The following is a 14,606-nucleotide window of genomic DNA, read 5'->3' on the forward strand; positions in this document are numbered from 1 at the left end:
TTCGCAAATTTATAAATATTCGCGATAACGACAATGAATAACACCGGTCTAATTGTATTTTCACATAATTAGTCGAACAAACAGCGTGTTTACTTACCGTGGCCATGATAGCGTGTGATTGTGTCTTATCGACACGAAAAACTAATGGACATTCCAGAAAAATTTGGCCACGTTTTATTTAGGTTGAGTAAAAGGCAAATCCGGCGGTTTTCCGTCAAACACGCCCTGTATCAATTTATATAAAAGCAGAAGGCACCACCAGGAAGTGGTGATTTCCGCGAGCATTAATTTGTCATTCTTTAAGATCTGAAGCTACTATTGATTGGCTTGTCGTCCAAGGGGGCTTTAGAATTCGAAATATGTTGGTACAACTGATTTGTCAATTCAAGAGGTCAAAAGACGCGGCAAATTCCGAAGCCTCTTGTTGCGTCAGAAATAATAAATCTTTGGTGTTCTGCAATCAGGAAGTTGATGTGAAATTAAATATATTTAACAAGTGATACTACTGTTGACAGTGCGTCATGCAAACAAAAAAAACTTAACGAAATAGTTGCATTATGTACAAATTTCGTTCGCGAGTGTACATAGAAGCTGTTCCGAAAGAAACTCACCTAAAGTGTGTGTTCTGCTGCTCCTAAACGACGCCCTGCTCATCATCTTCTCAAAGGATCAAAGCAAGGATAATGATATGGACATAAATGCAAACATAAGGTCACTTAATTCATATACATATATCTCTTTAGGTATAATTAAGGCCACGTAAATATCCCTTTGATTACTACAAAAAATGTAGTATTGTACACTCAATCAAAAAGTATTAAAAACTATATTATCGATACGTATAAATATTGCAGAGGTAGTAAAAAATTAGTGTACTCATTCAAAATCGGCTATTTGTTAAGTACTGTTAAGTACAGGATTAAGGGATCGGGATTTCGAAGGCGGGGGCGGTGTTGGCGGCGGCGTGGAACTGAGGGGTGGCGAGCATCTATGCCGGCCGATCCACATAACCCGGCCATGGACCGTCCTGTAAAAAAAACATTGGTAATGACAGCCACATAATTCTTGACATTGACAGCCACATAATAAGCTTTTGATAATGACAGTGGTAGAGTTGGAGTAAGAAATCAAAGGCGGCGAAAGAGTTCAATTTCCGCTACAATTCTGGTAATGACAGCTATGATATTTACGATTCTAAATATCAATTGATAATGATAGCTAATACAGTCAGAATGTGAAGAAACTTTTGATAATGACAATGCTAGGCGTAGTGTAAAAGTTGAATGCGAATTTAAATTCTATTACAATTGATAATAACAGTTACTAGAATAATAAAAAACTTTTAATAATTACAATGACAGACGTGGTGTAACAGAGCAATGACGAGAAAAAGAGCTCAACTTCTGTTATAATTCCTGATGACAGCCGCTAGCTATACTTACAATTATAAAACTCAATTGATAATGATAGCTGCTATAATCAGAATTATATAGAAACTTTTGACAAAGACAATGACAGACTTGCTCTACGAAATCAAAGGCGAGAAACGAATTCAACTTCTGTCTCAATTCCTGATAATGAAAGGTGCTATATTTACGAATATAAAACTTAATTGATAATGACAGCCAATATCGCAAAAATGATAAAGCCACTTTTGATAATGACAATGACACAATTGGAGTAGAAATCCAACTTCCCTTAAAATTTCTGATGACAGCTCTTGTGGCAGCTACTTTAGTCAAAATGGTATAGAAACTTTTGATAATGATAATGACAGACTTGGTATAAGAAATCAAAGAGTTCAACTTCCGTCCCAATTCTTGATAATGACAGCTGCTAGCTACATTTACGAATATAAAACACAATTGATAATGACAGTTACTGTAGTCAGAATTACACATAAACTTTTGATAATGACAAAGACCTATTTGGTATAAGAAATCAAAGACGATGAAAGAGTTCAACTTCCGTCCCAACTTCTGATAATGACAGCCAATATAGCAAAAATGATAAAGCCACTTTTGATAATGACAATGACATAATTAGAGTAAAAATCCAACTTCCCTTAAAATTTCTGATAATGACAGCTCTTGTGGCAAATATTTTTGTCAAAATGGTATAAAAACTTTTGATAATGATAATGACAGACTTAGTATAAGAAATTAAAGACGAGAAAAGAGTTCAACTTCCGTCTCAATTCTTGTTAATGACAGCTGCTAGCTACATTTACGAATATAAAACACAATTGATAATGGCAGCCACTATATTTATGATTATAAAACACAATTGATAATGGCAGCCACTATATTTATGATTATAAAACTCAACTGATAGTGACAGACTTATTATAAGAAATTAAAGACGAGAAAAGAGTTCAACTTCCGTCTCAATTCTTGTTAATGACAGCTGCTAGCTACATTTACGAATATAAAACACAATTGATAATGACAGCCACTATATTTATGATTATAAAACTCAACTGATAATGACAGTTACTATATTCAAAATTACACATAAACTTTTGATAATGACAATGACAAAATTGGGGTAAAAATTCAACTTCCCTTACAATTCCTGAAAATGACAGCTACTACAGTCAAAACGATATAGAGACTTTTGATAATGACAAAGACCTATTTGGTATAAAAAATCAAAGACGACGAAAGTGTTCAACTTCCGTCCCAATTTCTGATAATGACAGCGGCTGGCTACATTTACTATTATAAAACTCAATCGATAATGACAGCTACTATATTTATGATTCTAAAACTCAATTTAATAATGACAACTACTATAGTCAGAATGATCAAAAACTTTTGATAATGACAACGACAGAAATGGTGTAAAAATTAAATGGGAGTTCCGATAAATTCCTCCTGATAATGACAGCTAAAATAATTAAAATGATAAAGGCACTTTTGATAATCACAATGACAGAACTGGGATAAAAATTCAACTTCCCTTACTATTACTAATAATGACAGCTACTATAGCCAACATGATAAAAAGACTTTTGATGTTAACAATGACAGACTTAGTATAAAAAATCAAAGACGAAGAAAGAGTTTAACTTCCATCTCAATTCCTGTTAATGACAGCTGCTAGCTATTTTTACGAATATAAAACACAACTGATAATGACAGCCACTATATTTATGATTATAAAACTCAACTGATAATGACAGTTACTATAGTCAGAATTACACATAAACTTTTGATAATGACAATGACAAAATTGGGGTAAAAATTCAACTTCCCTTACAATTCCTAGAAATGACAGCCACTACAGTCAAAACGATATAAAGACTTTTGATAATGACAAAGGCAGATTTGGTGTAAGAAATCAAAGGCGACGAAAGAGTTCAACTTCCGTCCCAATTTCTGATAATTACATTTATTATTATAAAACTCAATAGATAATGACAGCTACTATATTTATGATTCTAAAACTCAACTTATAATGACTATAGTCAGAATTACTAAAAACTTTTGATAATGACAACAAAATTAAATGCGAGTTCCGATAAATTCCTCCTGATAATGGCAACTAGAATAATCAAAATGATAAAGACACTTTTGATAATAACAATGACAGAACTGGGATAAAAATTCAGCTTCCCTAACAATTACTGATAATGACAGTTGCTAGCTATATTTACGAATATAAAACACAACTGATGACAGCTACTATAGTCAAAATTATGAAACTTTTGATAAAGACAATGACAGAATTGGTGTAAAAATTAAATGGGAGTTTCAATAAATTCCTCCTAATAATGACAGCTACAGTAGTCAAAATGATAAAGGCACTTTTAATAATGACAATGACAGAATTGGAATAAAAATTCAACTTCCCATACAATTCCTGATAATGACTGCTATTTATAGTCAAAATAATAAAGAAACTTTTGATAATGACTGACAGACTAGGTGTAATAAATTAAAGGGGAGAAAAGAACTCAACTTCTGTCGCACTTCTGATAATGACAATGACAGACTTTGTTACAAAATCAATTGATAATGACAGCTAAGGTAGTCAGAATGACAAAAAACTTTTGATAACATTAACAGAACTCTCAATGGGGCTTCCTCTATGTCAAACTTTCCCTGTTAAGTCCTCCCCCAAATTTACACGCACAAAACCGCCCCATTCCACGTAAGATATAATATAAAATCAATTTCGTCGATACTGTGAGAAGTCAGACACCTGCCGCCAGAATAGCATAATAAATAAGTAAATGTTTGTTCTGCCAAGGCATTTATCTTAATTTCTGGGCCCGAGTGTATACAAAAAAATTAGGGGCGTGTTCTCCCATCGTTCTATTTCAAAGAAAATCCTTGATAAGTAAAATCAGAACGGAATGACCTGTCAAGGACGTCAAATTCTTTACAGTTTCCTGTAACGGACGTCCAAACAACGACGCAAGTTTGCCACAGACGACCTAATCAAAACCATTAAATATTTTAAAAATTCAAAGCCGACTTGTCGCAACTAAGCATCGTCCGAGAAACCTAATGACACTAATGAGAAATCAATGGTTTTGTCGTTAGAGCAAATCAAGAATTCTTATTGTTATCGATTCGAGTCCACCTACGTTATTCGTCACTTTAAATAAATCAAATCTAATGAAACGTTTTGATTAAGAAATGTGTGCACTCCTCTCCCACGAGCTTGTTTGTAAACACTTCCTCCAGTCACGTAACTTGGTTTAACCCCAATCGTCACATTATTTGTTCTTTGAATTAAACAGATATGATAGCGTGACATGTGGGTGTCATTAATGAAATTTTTGTGTTAATTGAAGACCGGCTCTGGTTTAGTACCAATTTATTCGGGGCGTTTAATCAATTATGATTCCAAGTCGGATGTGGAGAAGATAAAACTCACTAAACGTACGTCTGGTTGGAATATTTAATACAGGAAACAGCAACACAATTAGGTTTATTTTACGAATTAGATATTTTGTTTTGCAACCGTGATAAAAAATTTCTTTCTAAGTATAAAGACAATATTATTCTTCAAATTCCATTTGCATTTTCTATATTCTCTCCAAATTTTTTCGATATCGTAGTTCCTTGGATTCTTTCTGTGCTGTCAAAAATGCCTCCAATTTTTCTGATTTGTGATTCTCACATTAGAAAATATTACTTATAAATTTACAAATTTTTAGAAATTTTTGGTTTCCTAGCCGTTCAAACTATGAAACGCTCCGATTTTTTTTAATCCGAGTTTTAAATTTCAGGTTTTCTAATTCACAGGCTTTTAAATTCTAAGATTTGTGGTTCCCAGATTAAAAAATATTCTGAAAACTTTTAAATTTTCAGATTTTTAGATATTTTCGAATTCTCTGGTGTTTAAACTATGAGATTCTCAAATTTTTAAATTTGGACTCCCATATTTTCCAATTCAGATGTTTTTAAATTCTCAATTTTGTGATTTCCAGATTAGAACATATTTTTAGGTTTCAATTCACTGATTTTTATAAATTTTTGGCTTCTCAAGTGTTCAAACATAAGATGCTCATATTTTTAAATTCACCAATTTTTAGAATCTCAGGTTTCCCTTTTACATGCGTCTAAACTCTTAGATTTGTAATTTTAGATTAGAAAATATTCTGTTTTAAATTCACAGAGTTTTATAGAGTTTGGGGTTATTGGTTGTTGAAACAGTAAAATTTTAAAAATTTGTAATTCACAAACTTTTAAAATCAGAGATTATTAAATTTAAGTTTGAAGTCACAGATTTTTAGATATTTTTGGATTTTAGGTGTTCAATTTTCAAATTTTTAAATTCACAGAATTTTAGATTCTCTGGTGCTCAAACCATGAGATTTTTTGATACACAAAATTTAGAATTTCAGATTTTGCAATTCACAGACTTTTAAATTTTCCGATTAGAAGATTCCTGTGCTGTCAAGAATGCCTTTAATTTTTCTGATTTGTGATTCTCAGATTAGAAAATAGGATTACTTATAAATTCAGAAATTTTTAGAAATTTTTGGTTTCTCAGCCGTTCAAACTATGAAACGCTCCGATTTTTTTTAATCCGAGTTTTTAATTTCAGGTTTTCTAATTCACAGGCTTTTAAATTCTAAGATTTGTGGTTCCCAGATTAAAAAATATTCTGAAAACTTTTAAATTTTCAGATTTTTGGATATTTTCGAATTCTCTGGTGTTTAAACTATGAGATTCTCAAATTTTTAAATTTGGACTCCCATATTTTCCAATTCAGATGTTTTTAAATTCTCAATTTTGTGATTTCCAGATTAGAACATATTTTTAGGTTTCAATTCACTGATTTTTATAAATTTTTGGCTTCTCAAGTGTTCAAACTATAAGATGTTCATATTTTTAAATTCACCAATTTTTAGAATCTCAGATTTCCCTTTTACATGTCTCTAAACTCTTAGATTTGTAATTTTAGATTAGAAAATATTCTGTTTTAAATTCACAGAGTTTTATAGAGTTTGGGGTTATTGGTTGTTGAAACAGTAAAATTTTAAAAATTTGTAATTCACAAACTTTTAAAATCAGAGATTTTTAAATTTAAGTTTGAAGTCACAGATTTTTAGATATTTTTGGATTTTAGGTGTTCAATTTTCAAATTTTTAAATTCACAGAATTTTAGATTCTCTGGTGCTCAAACCATGAGATTTTTTGATACACAAAATTTAGAATCTCAGATTTTGCAATTCACAGACTTTTAAATTTTCCGATTAGAAGATTCCTGTGCTGTCAAGAATGCCTTTAATTTTTCTGATTTGTGATTCTCAGATTAGAAAATAGGATTACTTATAAATTCAGAAATTTTTAGAAATTTTTGGTTTCTCAGCCGTTCAAACTATGAAACGCTCCGATTTTTTTTAATCCGAGTTTTTAATTTCAGGTTTTCTAATTCACAGGCTTTTAAATTCTAAGATTTGTGGTTCCCAGATTAAAAAATATTCTGAAAACTATTAAATTTTCAGATTTTTGTAAATTTTCGAATTCTCTGGTGTTTAAACTATGAGATTCTCAAATTTTTAAATTTGGACTTTTATAATCCCATATTTTCCAATTCAGATGTTTTTAAACTCTCAATTTTGTGATTTCCAGATTAGAACATATTTTTAGGTTTCAATTCACTGATTTTTATAAATTTTTGGCTTCTCAAGTGTTCAAACATAAGATGCTCATATTTTTAAATTCACCAATTTTTAGAATCTCAGGTTTCCCTTTTACATGCGTCTAAACTCTTAGATTTGTAATTTTAGATTAGAAAATATTCTGTTTTAAATTCACAGAGTTTTATAGAGTTTGGGGTTATTGGTTGTTGAAACAGTAAAATTTTAAAAATTTGTAATTCACAAACTTTTAAAATCAGAGATTTTTAAATTTAAGTTTGAAGTCACAGATTTTTAGACATTTTTGGATTTTATGTGTTCAATTTTCAAATTTTTAAATTCACAGAATTTTAGATTCTCCGGTGCTCAAACCATGAGATTTTTTGATATACAAAATTTAGAATCTCAGATTTTGCAATTCACAGACTTTTAAATTTTCCGATTAGAAGATTCCTGTGCTGTCAAGAATGCCTTTAATTTTTCTGATTTGTGATTCTCAGATTAGAAAATAGGATTACTTATAAATTCAGAAATTTTTAGAAATTTTTGGTTTCTCAGCCGTTCAAACTATGAAACGCTCCGATTTTTTTTAATCCGAGTTTTAAATTTCAGGTTTTCTAATTCACAGGCTTTTAAATTCTAAGATTTGTGGTTCCCAGATTAAAAAATATTCTGAAAACTTTTAAATTTTCAGATTTATAGATATTTTTGAATTCTCTGGTGTTTAAACTATGAGATTCTCAAATTTTTAAATTTGGACTCCCATATTTTACAATTCAGATGGTTTTAAATTCTCAATTTTGTGATTTCCAGATTAGAACATATTTTTAGGTTTCAATTCACTGATTTTTATAAATTTTTGGCTTCTGTGTTCACACTATAAGATGCTCATGTTTTTAAATTCACAAATTTTTAGAATCTCAGATTTCCCTTTCACATGCCTCTAAACACTTAGATTTGTAATTTTCAGATTAAAAAATCGAGACCTGAGAACTATAAGGTTCTAACCAACATTTGCACTAAATTGATCAGTGTTCACGTTAACTTTTCTCTTTAATTTATTAAGTTTTTATTTAAAAAAATGAAAAGTTCTATTAATATAATTTTGGCTTGTTAAAATATTAAATTACTTCATTTTTATACTTGATAGAAAATGTTTAAAAAAATCGTAGAACAAACATTTTAAATTTTCACAAAAATCACTTAGAACCTATATAATTCTCACGTCTCACGTCGCGAAATATTCTGTTTTAAATTCACAGACTTTTTATATAGTTTAGAGTTATTGGTTGTTAAAACAATAAAATTTTAAAATTTTGTAATTCCCAAACTTTTAAAATCTGAGATTTTTAAATTTAGGTTTGAAGTCACAAATTTTTAGATATTTTTGGATTTTAGGTGCTCAAACCATGAGATTTTTTGATACACAAAGTTTAGAATCTCAGATTTTGCAATTCAGACTTTTAAATTCTCCGATTAGAAGATTTTCTCAATTTACAATTTTTAAATTCAGTTTTTTTTTTATATTTTTGCATTCTGAGGTATGCAAACTATGGTATGTTCAGATCTTTTAATTTGCAAACTCTTAGAATCTCCGTTTTCTAATTTATATCCCTTTAAATCCTCAGATTTGATTAAATTAGAAAATTTACGAATTATTGAATTTTCAAGTGTTCACTCTATGAGATTCTCAGATTTTTTAAGAAAGAAACATTTTTAAATTTCTCAAATCTTTAAATTCATAGTCTAAATTTTTGGATTTTCAGAATCTTGAATTTTCAGATTTTTTAATTCTTACATTCTCAGGTTTAAAACTGTAAGAATTTCATAACTTTAAAGCATAAGAAACAATTCGTAATGTAAAATCTGAGAACATCCAAACTTAAACACTTGAGGACAAAAGAATTTATGAAAATCTTCGAAAACAGGAATTTTCAGTTTCTCATTTTCTAAATTTTTCATGAATTTCGTTCGAATTTTCTTACCCTTTCCAAACCCAAGACCCTCTCAAGTTTCCTGATTCTCATTTCAGATCTATTTTCTCGCACTTTCGCGCTTCGTTGTCCAAAAGAAAATTTCTGAGACTAATTGAATTGAAATGGAATTAAACATTAATGGAAAAACGATGTTTCATGAAAATTTATGAGGTCATGAACCGCTCATACTGATTCAGATGCACACTTTCAACTCGCGGTGCAACGAAAAAAATTGTAAGAAAAATTTCAAAAAATAATAAAACAAATAAAGTTTACTGTCATGAGGGTTTGGATATTTTTACTTCTGGAATAGTAATATCGATTTGTGAATATTTGATAAGTTGCATGCCGAGCAACGCGTCTATCCGAACAATAAATTCTTTATTAGCTATTTAAAGGTGCGCAATTTCTTTAATACTTATAATTTATACAATATTAATGCAATCTTAATAAATAAATTATATTGAACTCGTTCAATTGTCCACCATTCAGTTCATTCCATGGTCAAAGCACTTGCGTCATGAAAATTCTTCGAACGAGATTCGTTGATCTGTTAGCAGATTTAATATTTCCTAATTATAAGCAGGTAGTGTGTAATTGGATTAATCCAGTATAAAGCACGATTTAATCATAACAAGTAGTTTGTTCTAATTACAAGGTAATTATTAAAGCACCGACGACAGAATTTCCATTACATCAATCTTGGTGTAAATCTAGATCAAGGTACAGGAGAAATGTGTCGTAAAAGTGATGTTACCTCGTTTATTTTTTTCATTTACGACGTCAAGGGGTGTAAAAACTACCCCTAAACGGGGCAACCGAGTTTTAAGAGAATATTTTAGGCTGCCGGGGTCAGAATTCACGTTTTTTTTTCGCGTTAGTTTTTTAGTTAAATTTAGAAATAATAAGTTTGAGATAATTCGAAGAAAGGGAAAATTTACAGAAACAGGGTCTAGGGAAGTGGAGAGAAAACAAATTTCAATAGATTTTTCTGCATTTCAAAAACACCTTAAAAGCCAAAAATTTCTCAAAATCTGAATAAAAAAAATACGTGAATTGAAACCTAAAAACATCTTGTAATTTAGAAATCACCAATATGAGGCCTGTAAATGAAAAAATCTGAGATTCTAATACGAGTTTGTGAATTTAAAAATAAGAGAATCTCATAGTTTGAACACCATAGAATCAAAAAATCTCAAAAACCGTAAATTAAAAATTGAGAATTGAAGCCTGAGAATGTCTTTTATGTGAAAATCGCAAATATGAGAATTTAGAAGCATGTGAATTCGAAAATCTGAAATTCTAGAAGATTGTGAATTTAAACATTTGAATTTGAAGACATGAAAATCTAAAAATTTCTAAAAATCTGTGAATTAAACCCTAAATATATTTTGTAACCTGGAAATAAAGAATCTGAGAATCCAAATTTCAAAAACCTCATAGTTTGAACACCTAAAAATCTGTAAATTTAAAGGCCTGTGAATTGGAAAATCCCAGATTTTAAAAGCTTGTGATTTACAAATCTGAGAGTTTAGAGGCATGTGAATTGGAGATCTGATATTCTAAGAATTTGTGAATTTAAAATCTTATAACTTGAACACTTGAGAAGCCAAAAATTTTTAAAAATCAGTGAATTGAAACCTAAAAATATCACTGAGAAAATGAGAATTTAAAGACATCTGAATTGTAAAGCATGAAATTTAAAAATTTGAGAATCTCAAAGTTTGAACGCCTGAGAAACCAACATTTTCTAAAAATTTGGTAATTTAAAAATTAGTAATTTCTTCTAATCTTCTAATCTGGGAATTACAAATCTGAAAATTTAAAGGTCTTCGATTAAAAAAATGTGAGATTCAAAAATTTTGTGAATTTAAAAATTAGAGAATCTTATAGTTTGAATACCCCAGAATCCAAAAATATCTAGAAAAAACTGCGAACTAAAAAAAATGACTTAAAACCTGAGAATGTCTTCTAATTTGGAAATCGCAAATCTGAGAATTTAGAGGCATATGAATTAGAGAATCTGAGATTCTAAAAATTTGTGAAAATAAATCCGAGTATCGCATAGTTTAAACATCTAGAAATCTAAAAATATTTAAGAATCTCGCATTTAAAAACTTGTGAATTGAAACACAAAAATGTTTTCTAATTTGGAAATCACAAATCTGAGAATTTAAAGACAAGTGCGTTAAAAAAAATCAGGTTATAAAAGTTTGTAAATTGAAAATTTTAAAATTTTCATACTCGGAATAATGCAAAAATTAAAGAGCTGTGAATTTTAAACTGAAAATATCTTCTAATCGGGGAATCACAAATCAGAAAATTTAAAGGCATTCTGATAAAAGTTTGTGCATTGAAAAAAGCAAAACACTTCAAAATCTGAATAAAAAAATGTGAATTGAAACACAAAAATGTTTTCTAATTTGGAAATCACAAATCTGAGAATTTAAAGACAAGTGCGTTAAAAAAAATCAGGTTATAAAAGTTTGTAAATTGAAAATTTTAAAATTTTCATACTCGGAATAATGCAAAAATTAAAGAGCTGTGAATTTTAAACTGAAAATATCTTCTAATCGGGGAATCACAAATCAGAAAATTTAAAGGCATTCTGATAAAAGTTTGTGCATTGAAAAAAGCAAAACACTTCAAAATCTGAATAAAAAAATGTGAATTGAAACACAAAAATGTTTTCTAATTTGGAAATCACAAATCTGAGAATTTAAAGACAAGTGCGTTAAAAAAATTCAGGTTCTAAAAGTTTGTAAATTAAAATTTTAAAATTTTCATACTCGGAACAATGCAAAAATTAAAAAGCTGTGAATCTAAAACAGAAAATATCTTCTAATCGGGGAATCACAAATCAGAAAATTTAAAGGCATTCTGATAAAAGTTTGTGCATTGAAAAAAGCAAAACACTTCAAAATCTGAATAAAAAAATGTGAATTGAACCTAAAAAATCTACAAATAGTTAATAAGAGAGCTGAGAATATGTGAATTTTCAAATGTGAAATCATAAATCAATTGTCTTTGATATTTTAGAGCCTATAAACCAAAAAAATCAACTTGATAAAAATCTGAAGACGCAAAAAAGTAAAAATTTGAAAAACTGAAGACCAAAACTAAAAAAAAATAAAAACATAAAAAATGAAAAATATATTTATGAAAATAAAAGAAAAACAAAAATAAAAAAACAAAAACTTGAAGCGAAGAAACAAGTAAAAATCAAACATCTAAGAATCCGAAAAACGAAAAGAAAAAGAAACCAAAAACTATTTTTTTTTCGTTTCATACCGTTCAAATAAGCTCGTAACCTTCGAGCATGAATCGGATTTGCAAATATAAAAGTTTATCTGTCGCTTCAGACAGATAACAACTCGTCATTCCCTTTCATAAAAATACTTGCAAACATTTATGTGTCCATAGATACTAAAGATATATTCACACTTCCCTATTAAAAACGTACCGCGCTTCTCTTCACATTCGATTTGATAAAACGAAATAGCATTATCAAAATCACTTTCATTGAATTAATCGGATCGATTCTCCCGTCACAAACCAATCAATCCTGACCTTTGCAACGCCTTTTCAGGTGCCGTTGCCCTTTTTTCTGTTTACCAACGAGAAATTACCAATTCATAAGTGCAAGTGCACCCATATTGACGTGTCTCATCAATTTTTCACACACCTTATCATTATCACTTATCAGAGAAAATCAAGTCAGCATCAAAGTGACGTTGTCACGACCTGTCAGCAGTTTTCCCACTCACCTCAAAAGAGTCTCAAACCGCAAGTGTGCACATTTCCACGCACTAGTGAACTGTTTCCGAAACACTGAAGTTTTATCACTGTAATCGGTGACGAGTTGGCGCGTTGCTCCTCACCTGTCAACACTAACACTGACAATTCTAGGGGATGGGCGACACGCGATGCTCCGGCATTGATATTGTTTAAAAGTAGCGCAGAAATCAATCACTTAGTGTTTGAGTCATGCCGAGTTTCCTGATGGAAATCCAGTAAGGTTGAGGTGGGAAACGAAAGCGAGAATGGTTCTTCGGGAACAGGAGGAGACTGACGACAAATTCAATCATTTGAGAGATTATCGGGTTATCTAATCTTATAAAGTTGGGAGAATGTGCGTTTGGTTCTTGGAAACCATTCCGGTGATTAGGTAATTTTTCCGGTTTTCTTCGAGGAAATGAAGGAAATTATGCGGGGTAGACTGTAATTTACCACAATTTCGGTTATTTTCCCCTCATGTAGCATAAAAAATATAAGAATAAAATCCATATTGGAGCGACACTATCCTTCAAAATTTTAATTGCACATAATTCAGTTATTTCTTGACGCGCGGCAATTTTGAGCCCGGTTTTGGAATCTGCGTCAAATTCTGCATAAAATGAGTACCAATAACTTAATTTTGCTACAAAAATCAGTGAGATATCGGCCAAAGTAGATTTCCCTAGCCTAGAGTTTCTTTATCAAAAATACAATTTATTCCCAAACACCAAATTTCGTTACAAAATGCTGACGCGCGTTTTGATAGCAATCATCATTGAGTTTAATCATCGCTCTGATGATGGTAGCAATAACTTAATTTTGCTCCAAAAATAAGCGAGATGTAGATTTCTATAGTCCAGAATTTCTTTTTCAAAAAAATTAAATTTTCGACTTCCGGAAAATGTAAGAATAAATTCCTAGCAAACAAAATGCTAGAAAGACAGTGGCGAAAACCGCATGTCTCTCTCTGGTACTTTTCGATACTTCCGGACCTTCCAAATTTCGGCCCTTTGGGACAATCCAAAATTTTAATCGACCATAATTCAGTTGTTTGTTGACGTATGAGAAAAATTAGCACAGTTTTGGAATCTGCATGAAACACCTCAATTTTGCTTCACAAATAAATTAGATATTGGTTGAAATAAGTTTTCAAAAGTTCCTTTTGAGATGATTTTCAATACGGGCGAAAAGGACAATAAATATTTTTGAGTTATACATCAATTAAAAGACCAACTCGAGATTTATCTAGTGACCTAATCTCAAATTGGTAGGTCTTCTAGTTTCAAGTGGCGGTAAAAAAAACAGAAATTCAAAAATTTTCATCGTTGAGTCGGATTTTTTTTTTCGAATTTTAGATATCTAAGAGATTCTAAGCAACATAAACACGACCGCAAAGACCGCATCTTTCTGTCTATCGTAGTAGACCTAGTATCGTAAAAACCTTTAATACTTTTGAGTTGTACATCAATCAACCAAATCTCAGATTAGCCGGTCAAATAGTCTTAAAAGCGGTTTGACACGAACACATTTTTCTCAAATTTTTATTCGAAAAAAATTATTTTTAAATAAATATTCTCGTGACAAACAGCAAAATTGAAAAAAATATTTTTGCAAAAATACTAAAAATTCACAAATAATTTCACAATTATGCGAAGTAACAATGCGCCAAGTGAAAATAATAAACTTCCAAAACGTTGATTTTGAAGGTTAGCAAACAGGAAAAATTTTTCTGCATTAATTTTGTGACAAAT

General features: G+C 30.3%; 1 protein-coding gene across 2 annotated transcripts in view; it reads right to left on the reverse strand.

The window, feature by feature from the left end:
* The window catches only part of ATP8B (ATPase phospholipid transporting 8B), a 38,206-nt gene that overhangs the window by 11,217 nt on the left and 12,383 nt on the right, over window positions 1-14,606 (reverse strand). Inside the window, exons 1-2 of one of the 2 annotated variants that reach the window (XM_088034783.1) lie at window positions 12,846-13,156; window positions 612-1,027 (exon numbers count right to left, since the gene is read on the reverse strand). In XM_088034783.1, coding sequence (XP_087890909.1) covers window positions 612-657 — 46 coding nt within the window. In that variant the 5' untranslated portion in view covers window positions 658-1,027; window positions 12,846-13,156. Of the gene's footprint in view, window positions 1-611; window positions 1,028-12,845; window positions 13,157-14,606 lie in introns of those variants that run through there. The other variant, XM_088034782.1, reaches the window with a different exon arrangement.

The sequence above is a fragment of the Gnatocerus cornutus genome, chromosome 4 (genome assembly GCF_029298725.1).
Source record: "Gnatocerus cornutus isolate USDA-ARS CGAHR chromosome 4, icGnaCorn1.1, whole genome shotgun sequence".
In the NCBI taxonomy this organism is placed as follows: domain Eukaryota; kingdom Metazoa; phylum Arthropoda; class Insecta; order Coleoptera; family Tenebrionidae; genus Gnatocerus; species Gnatocerus cornutus.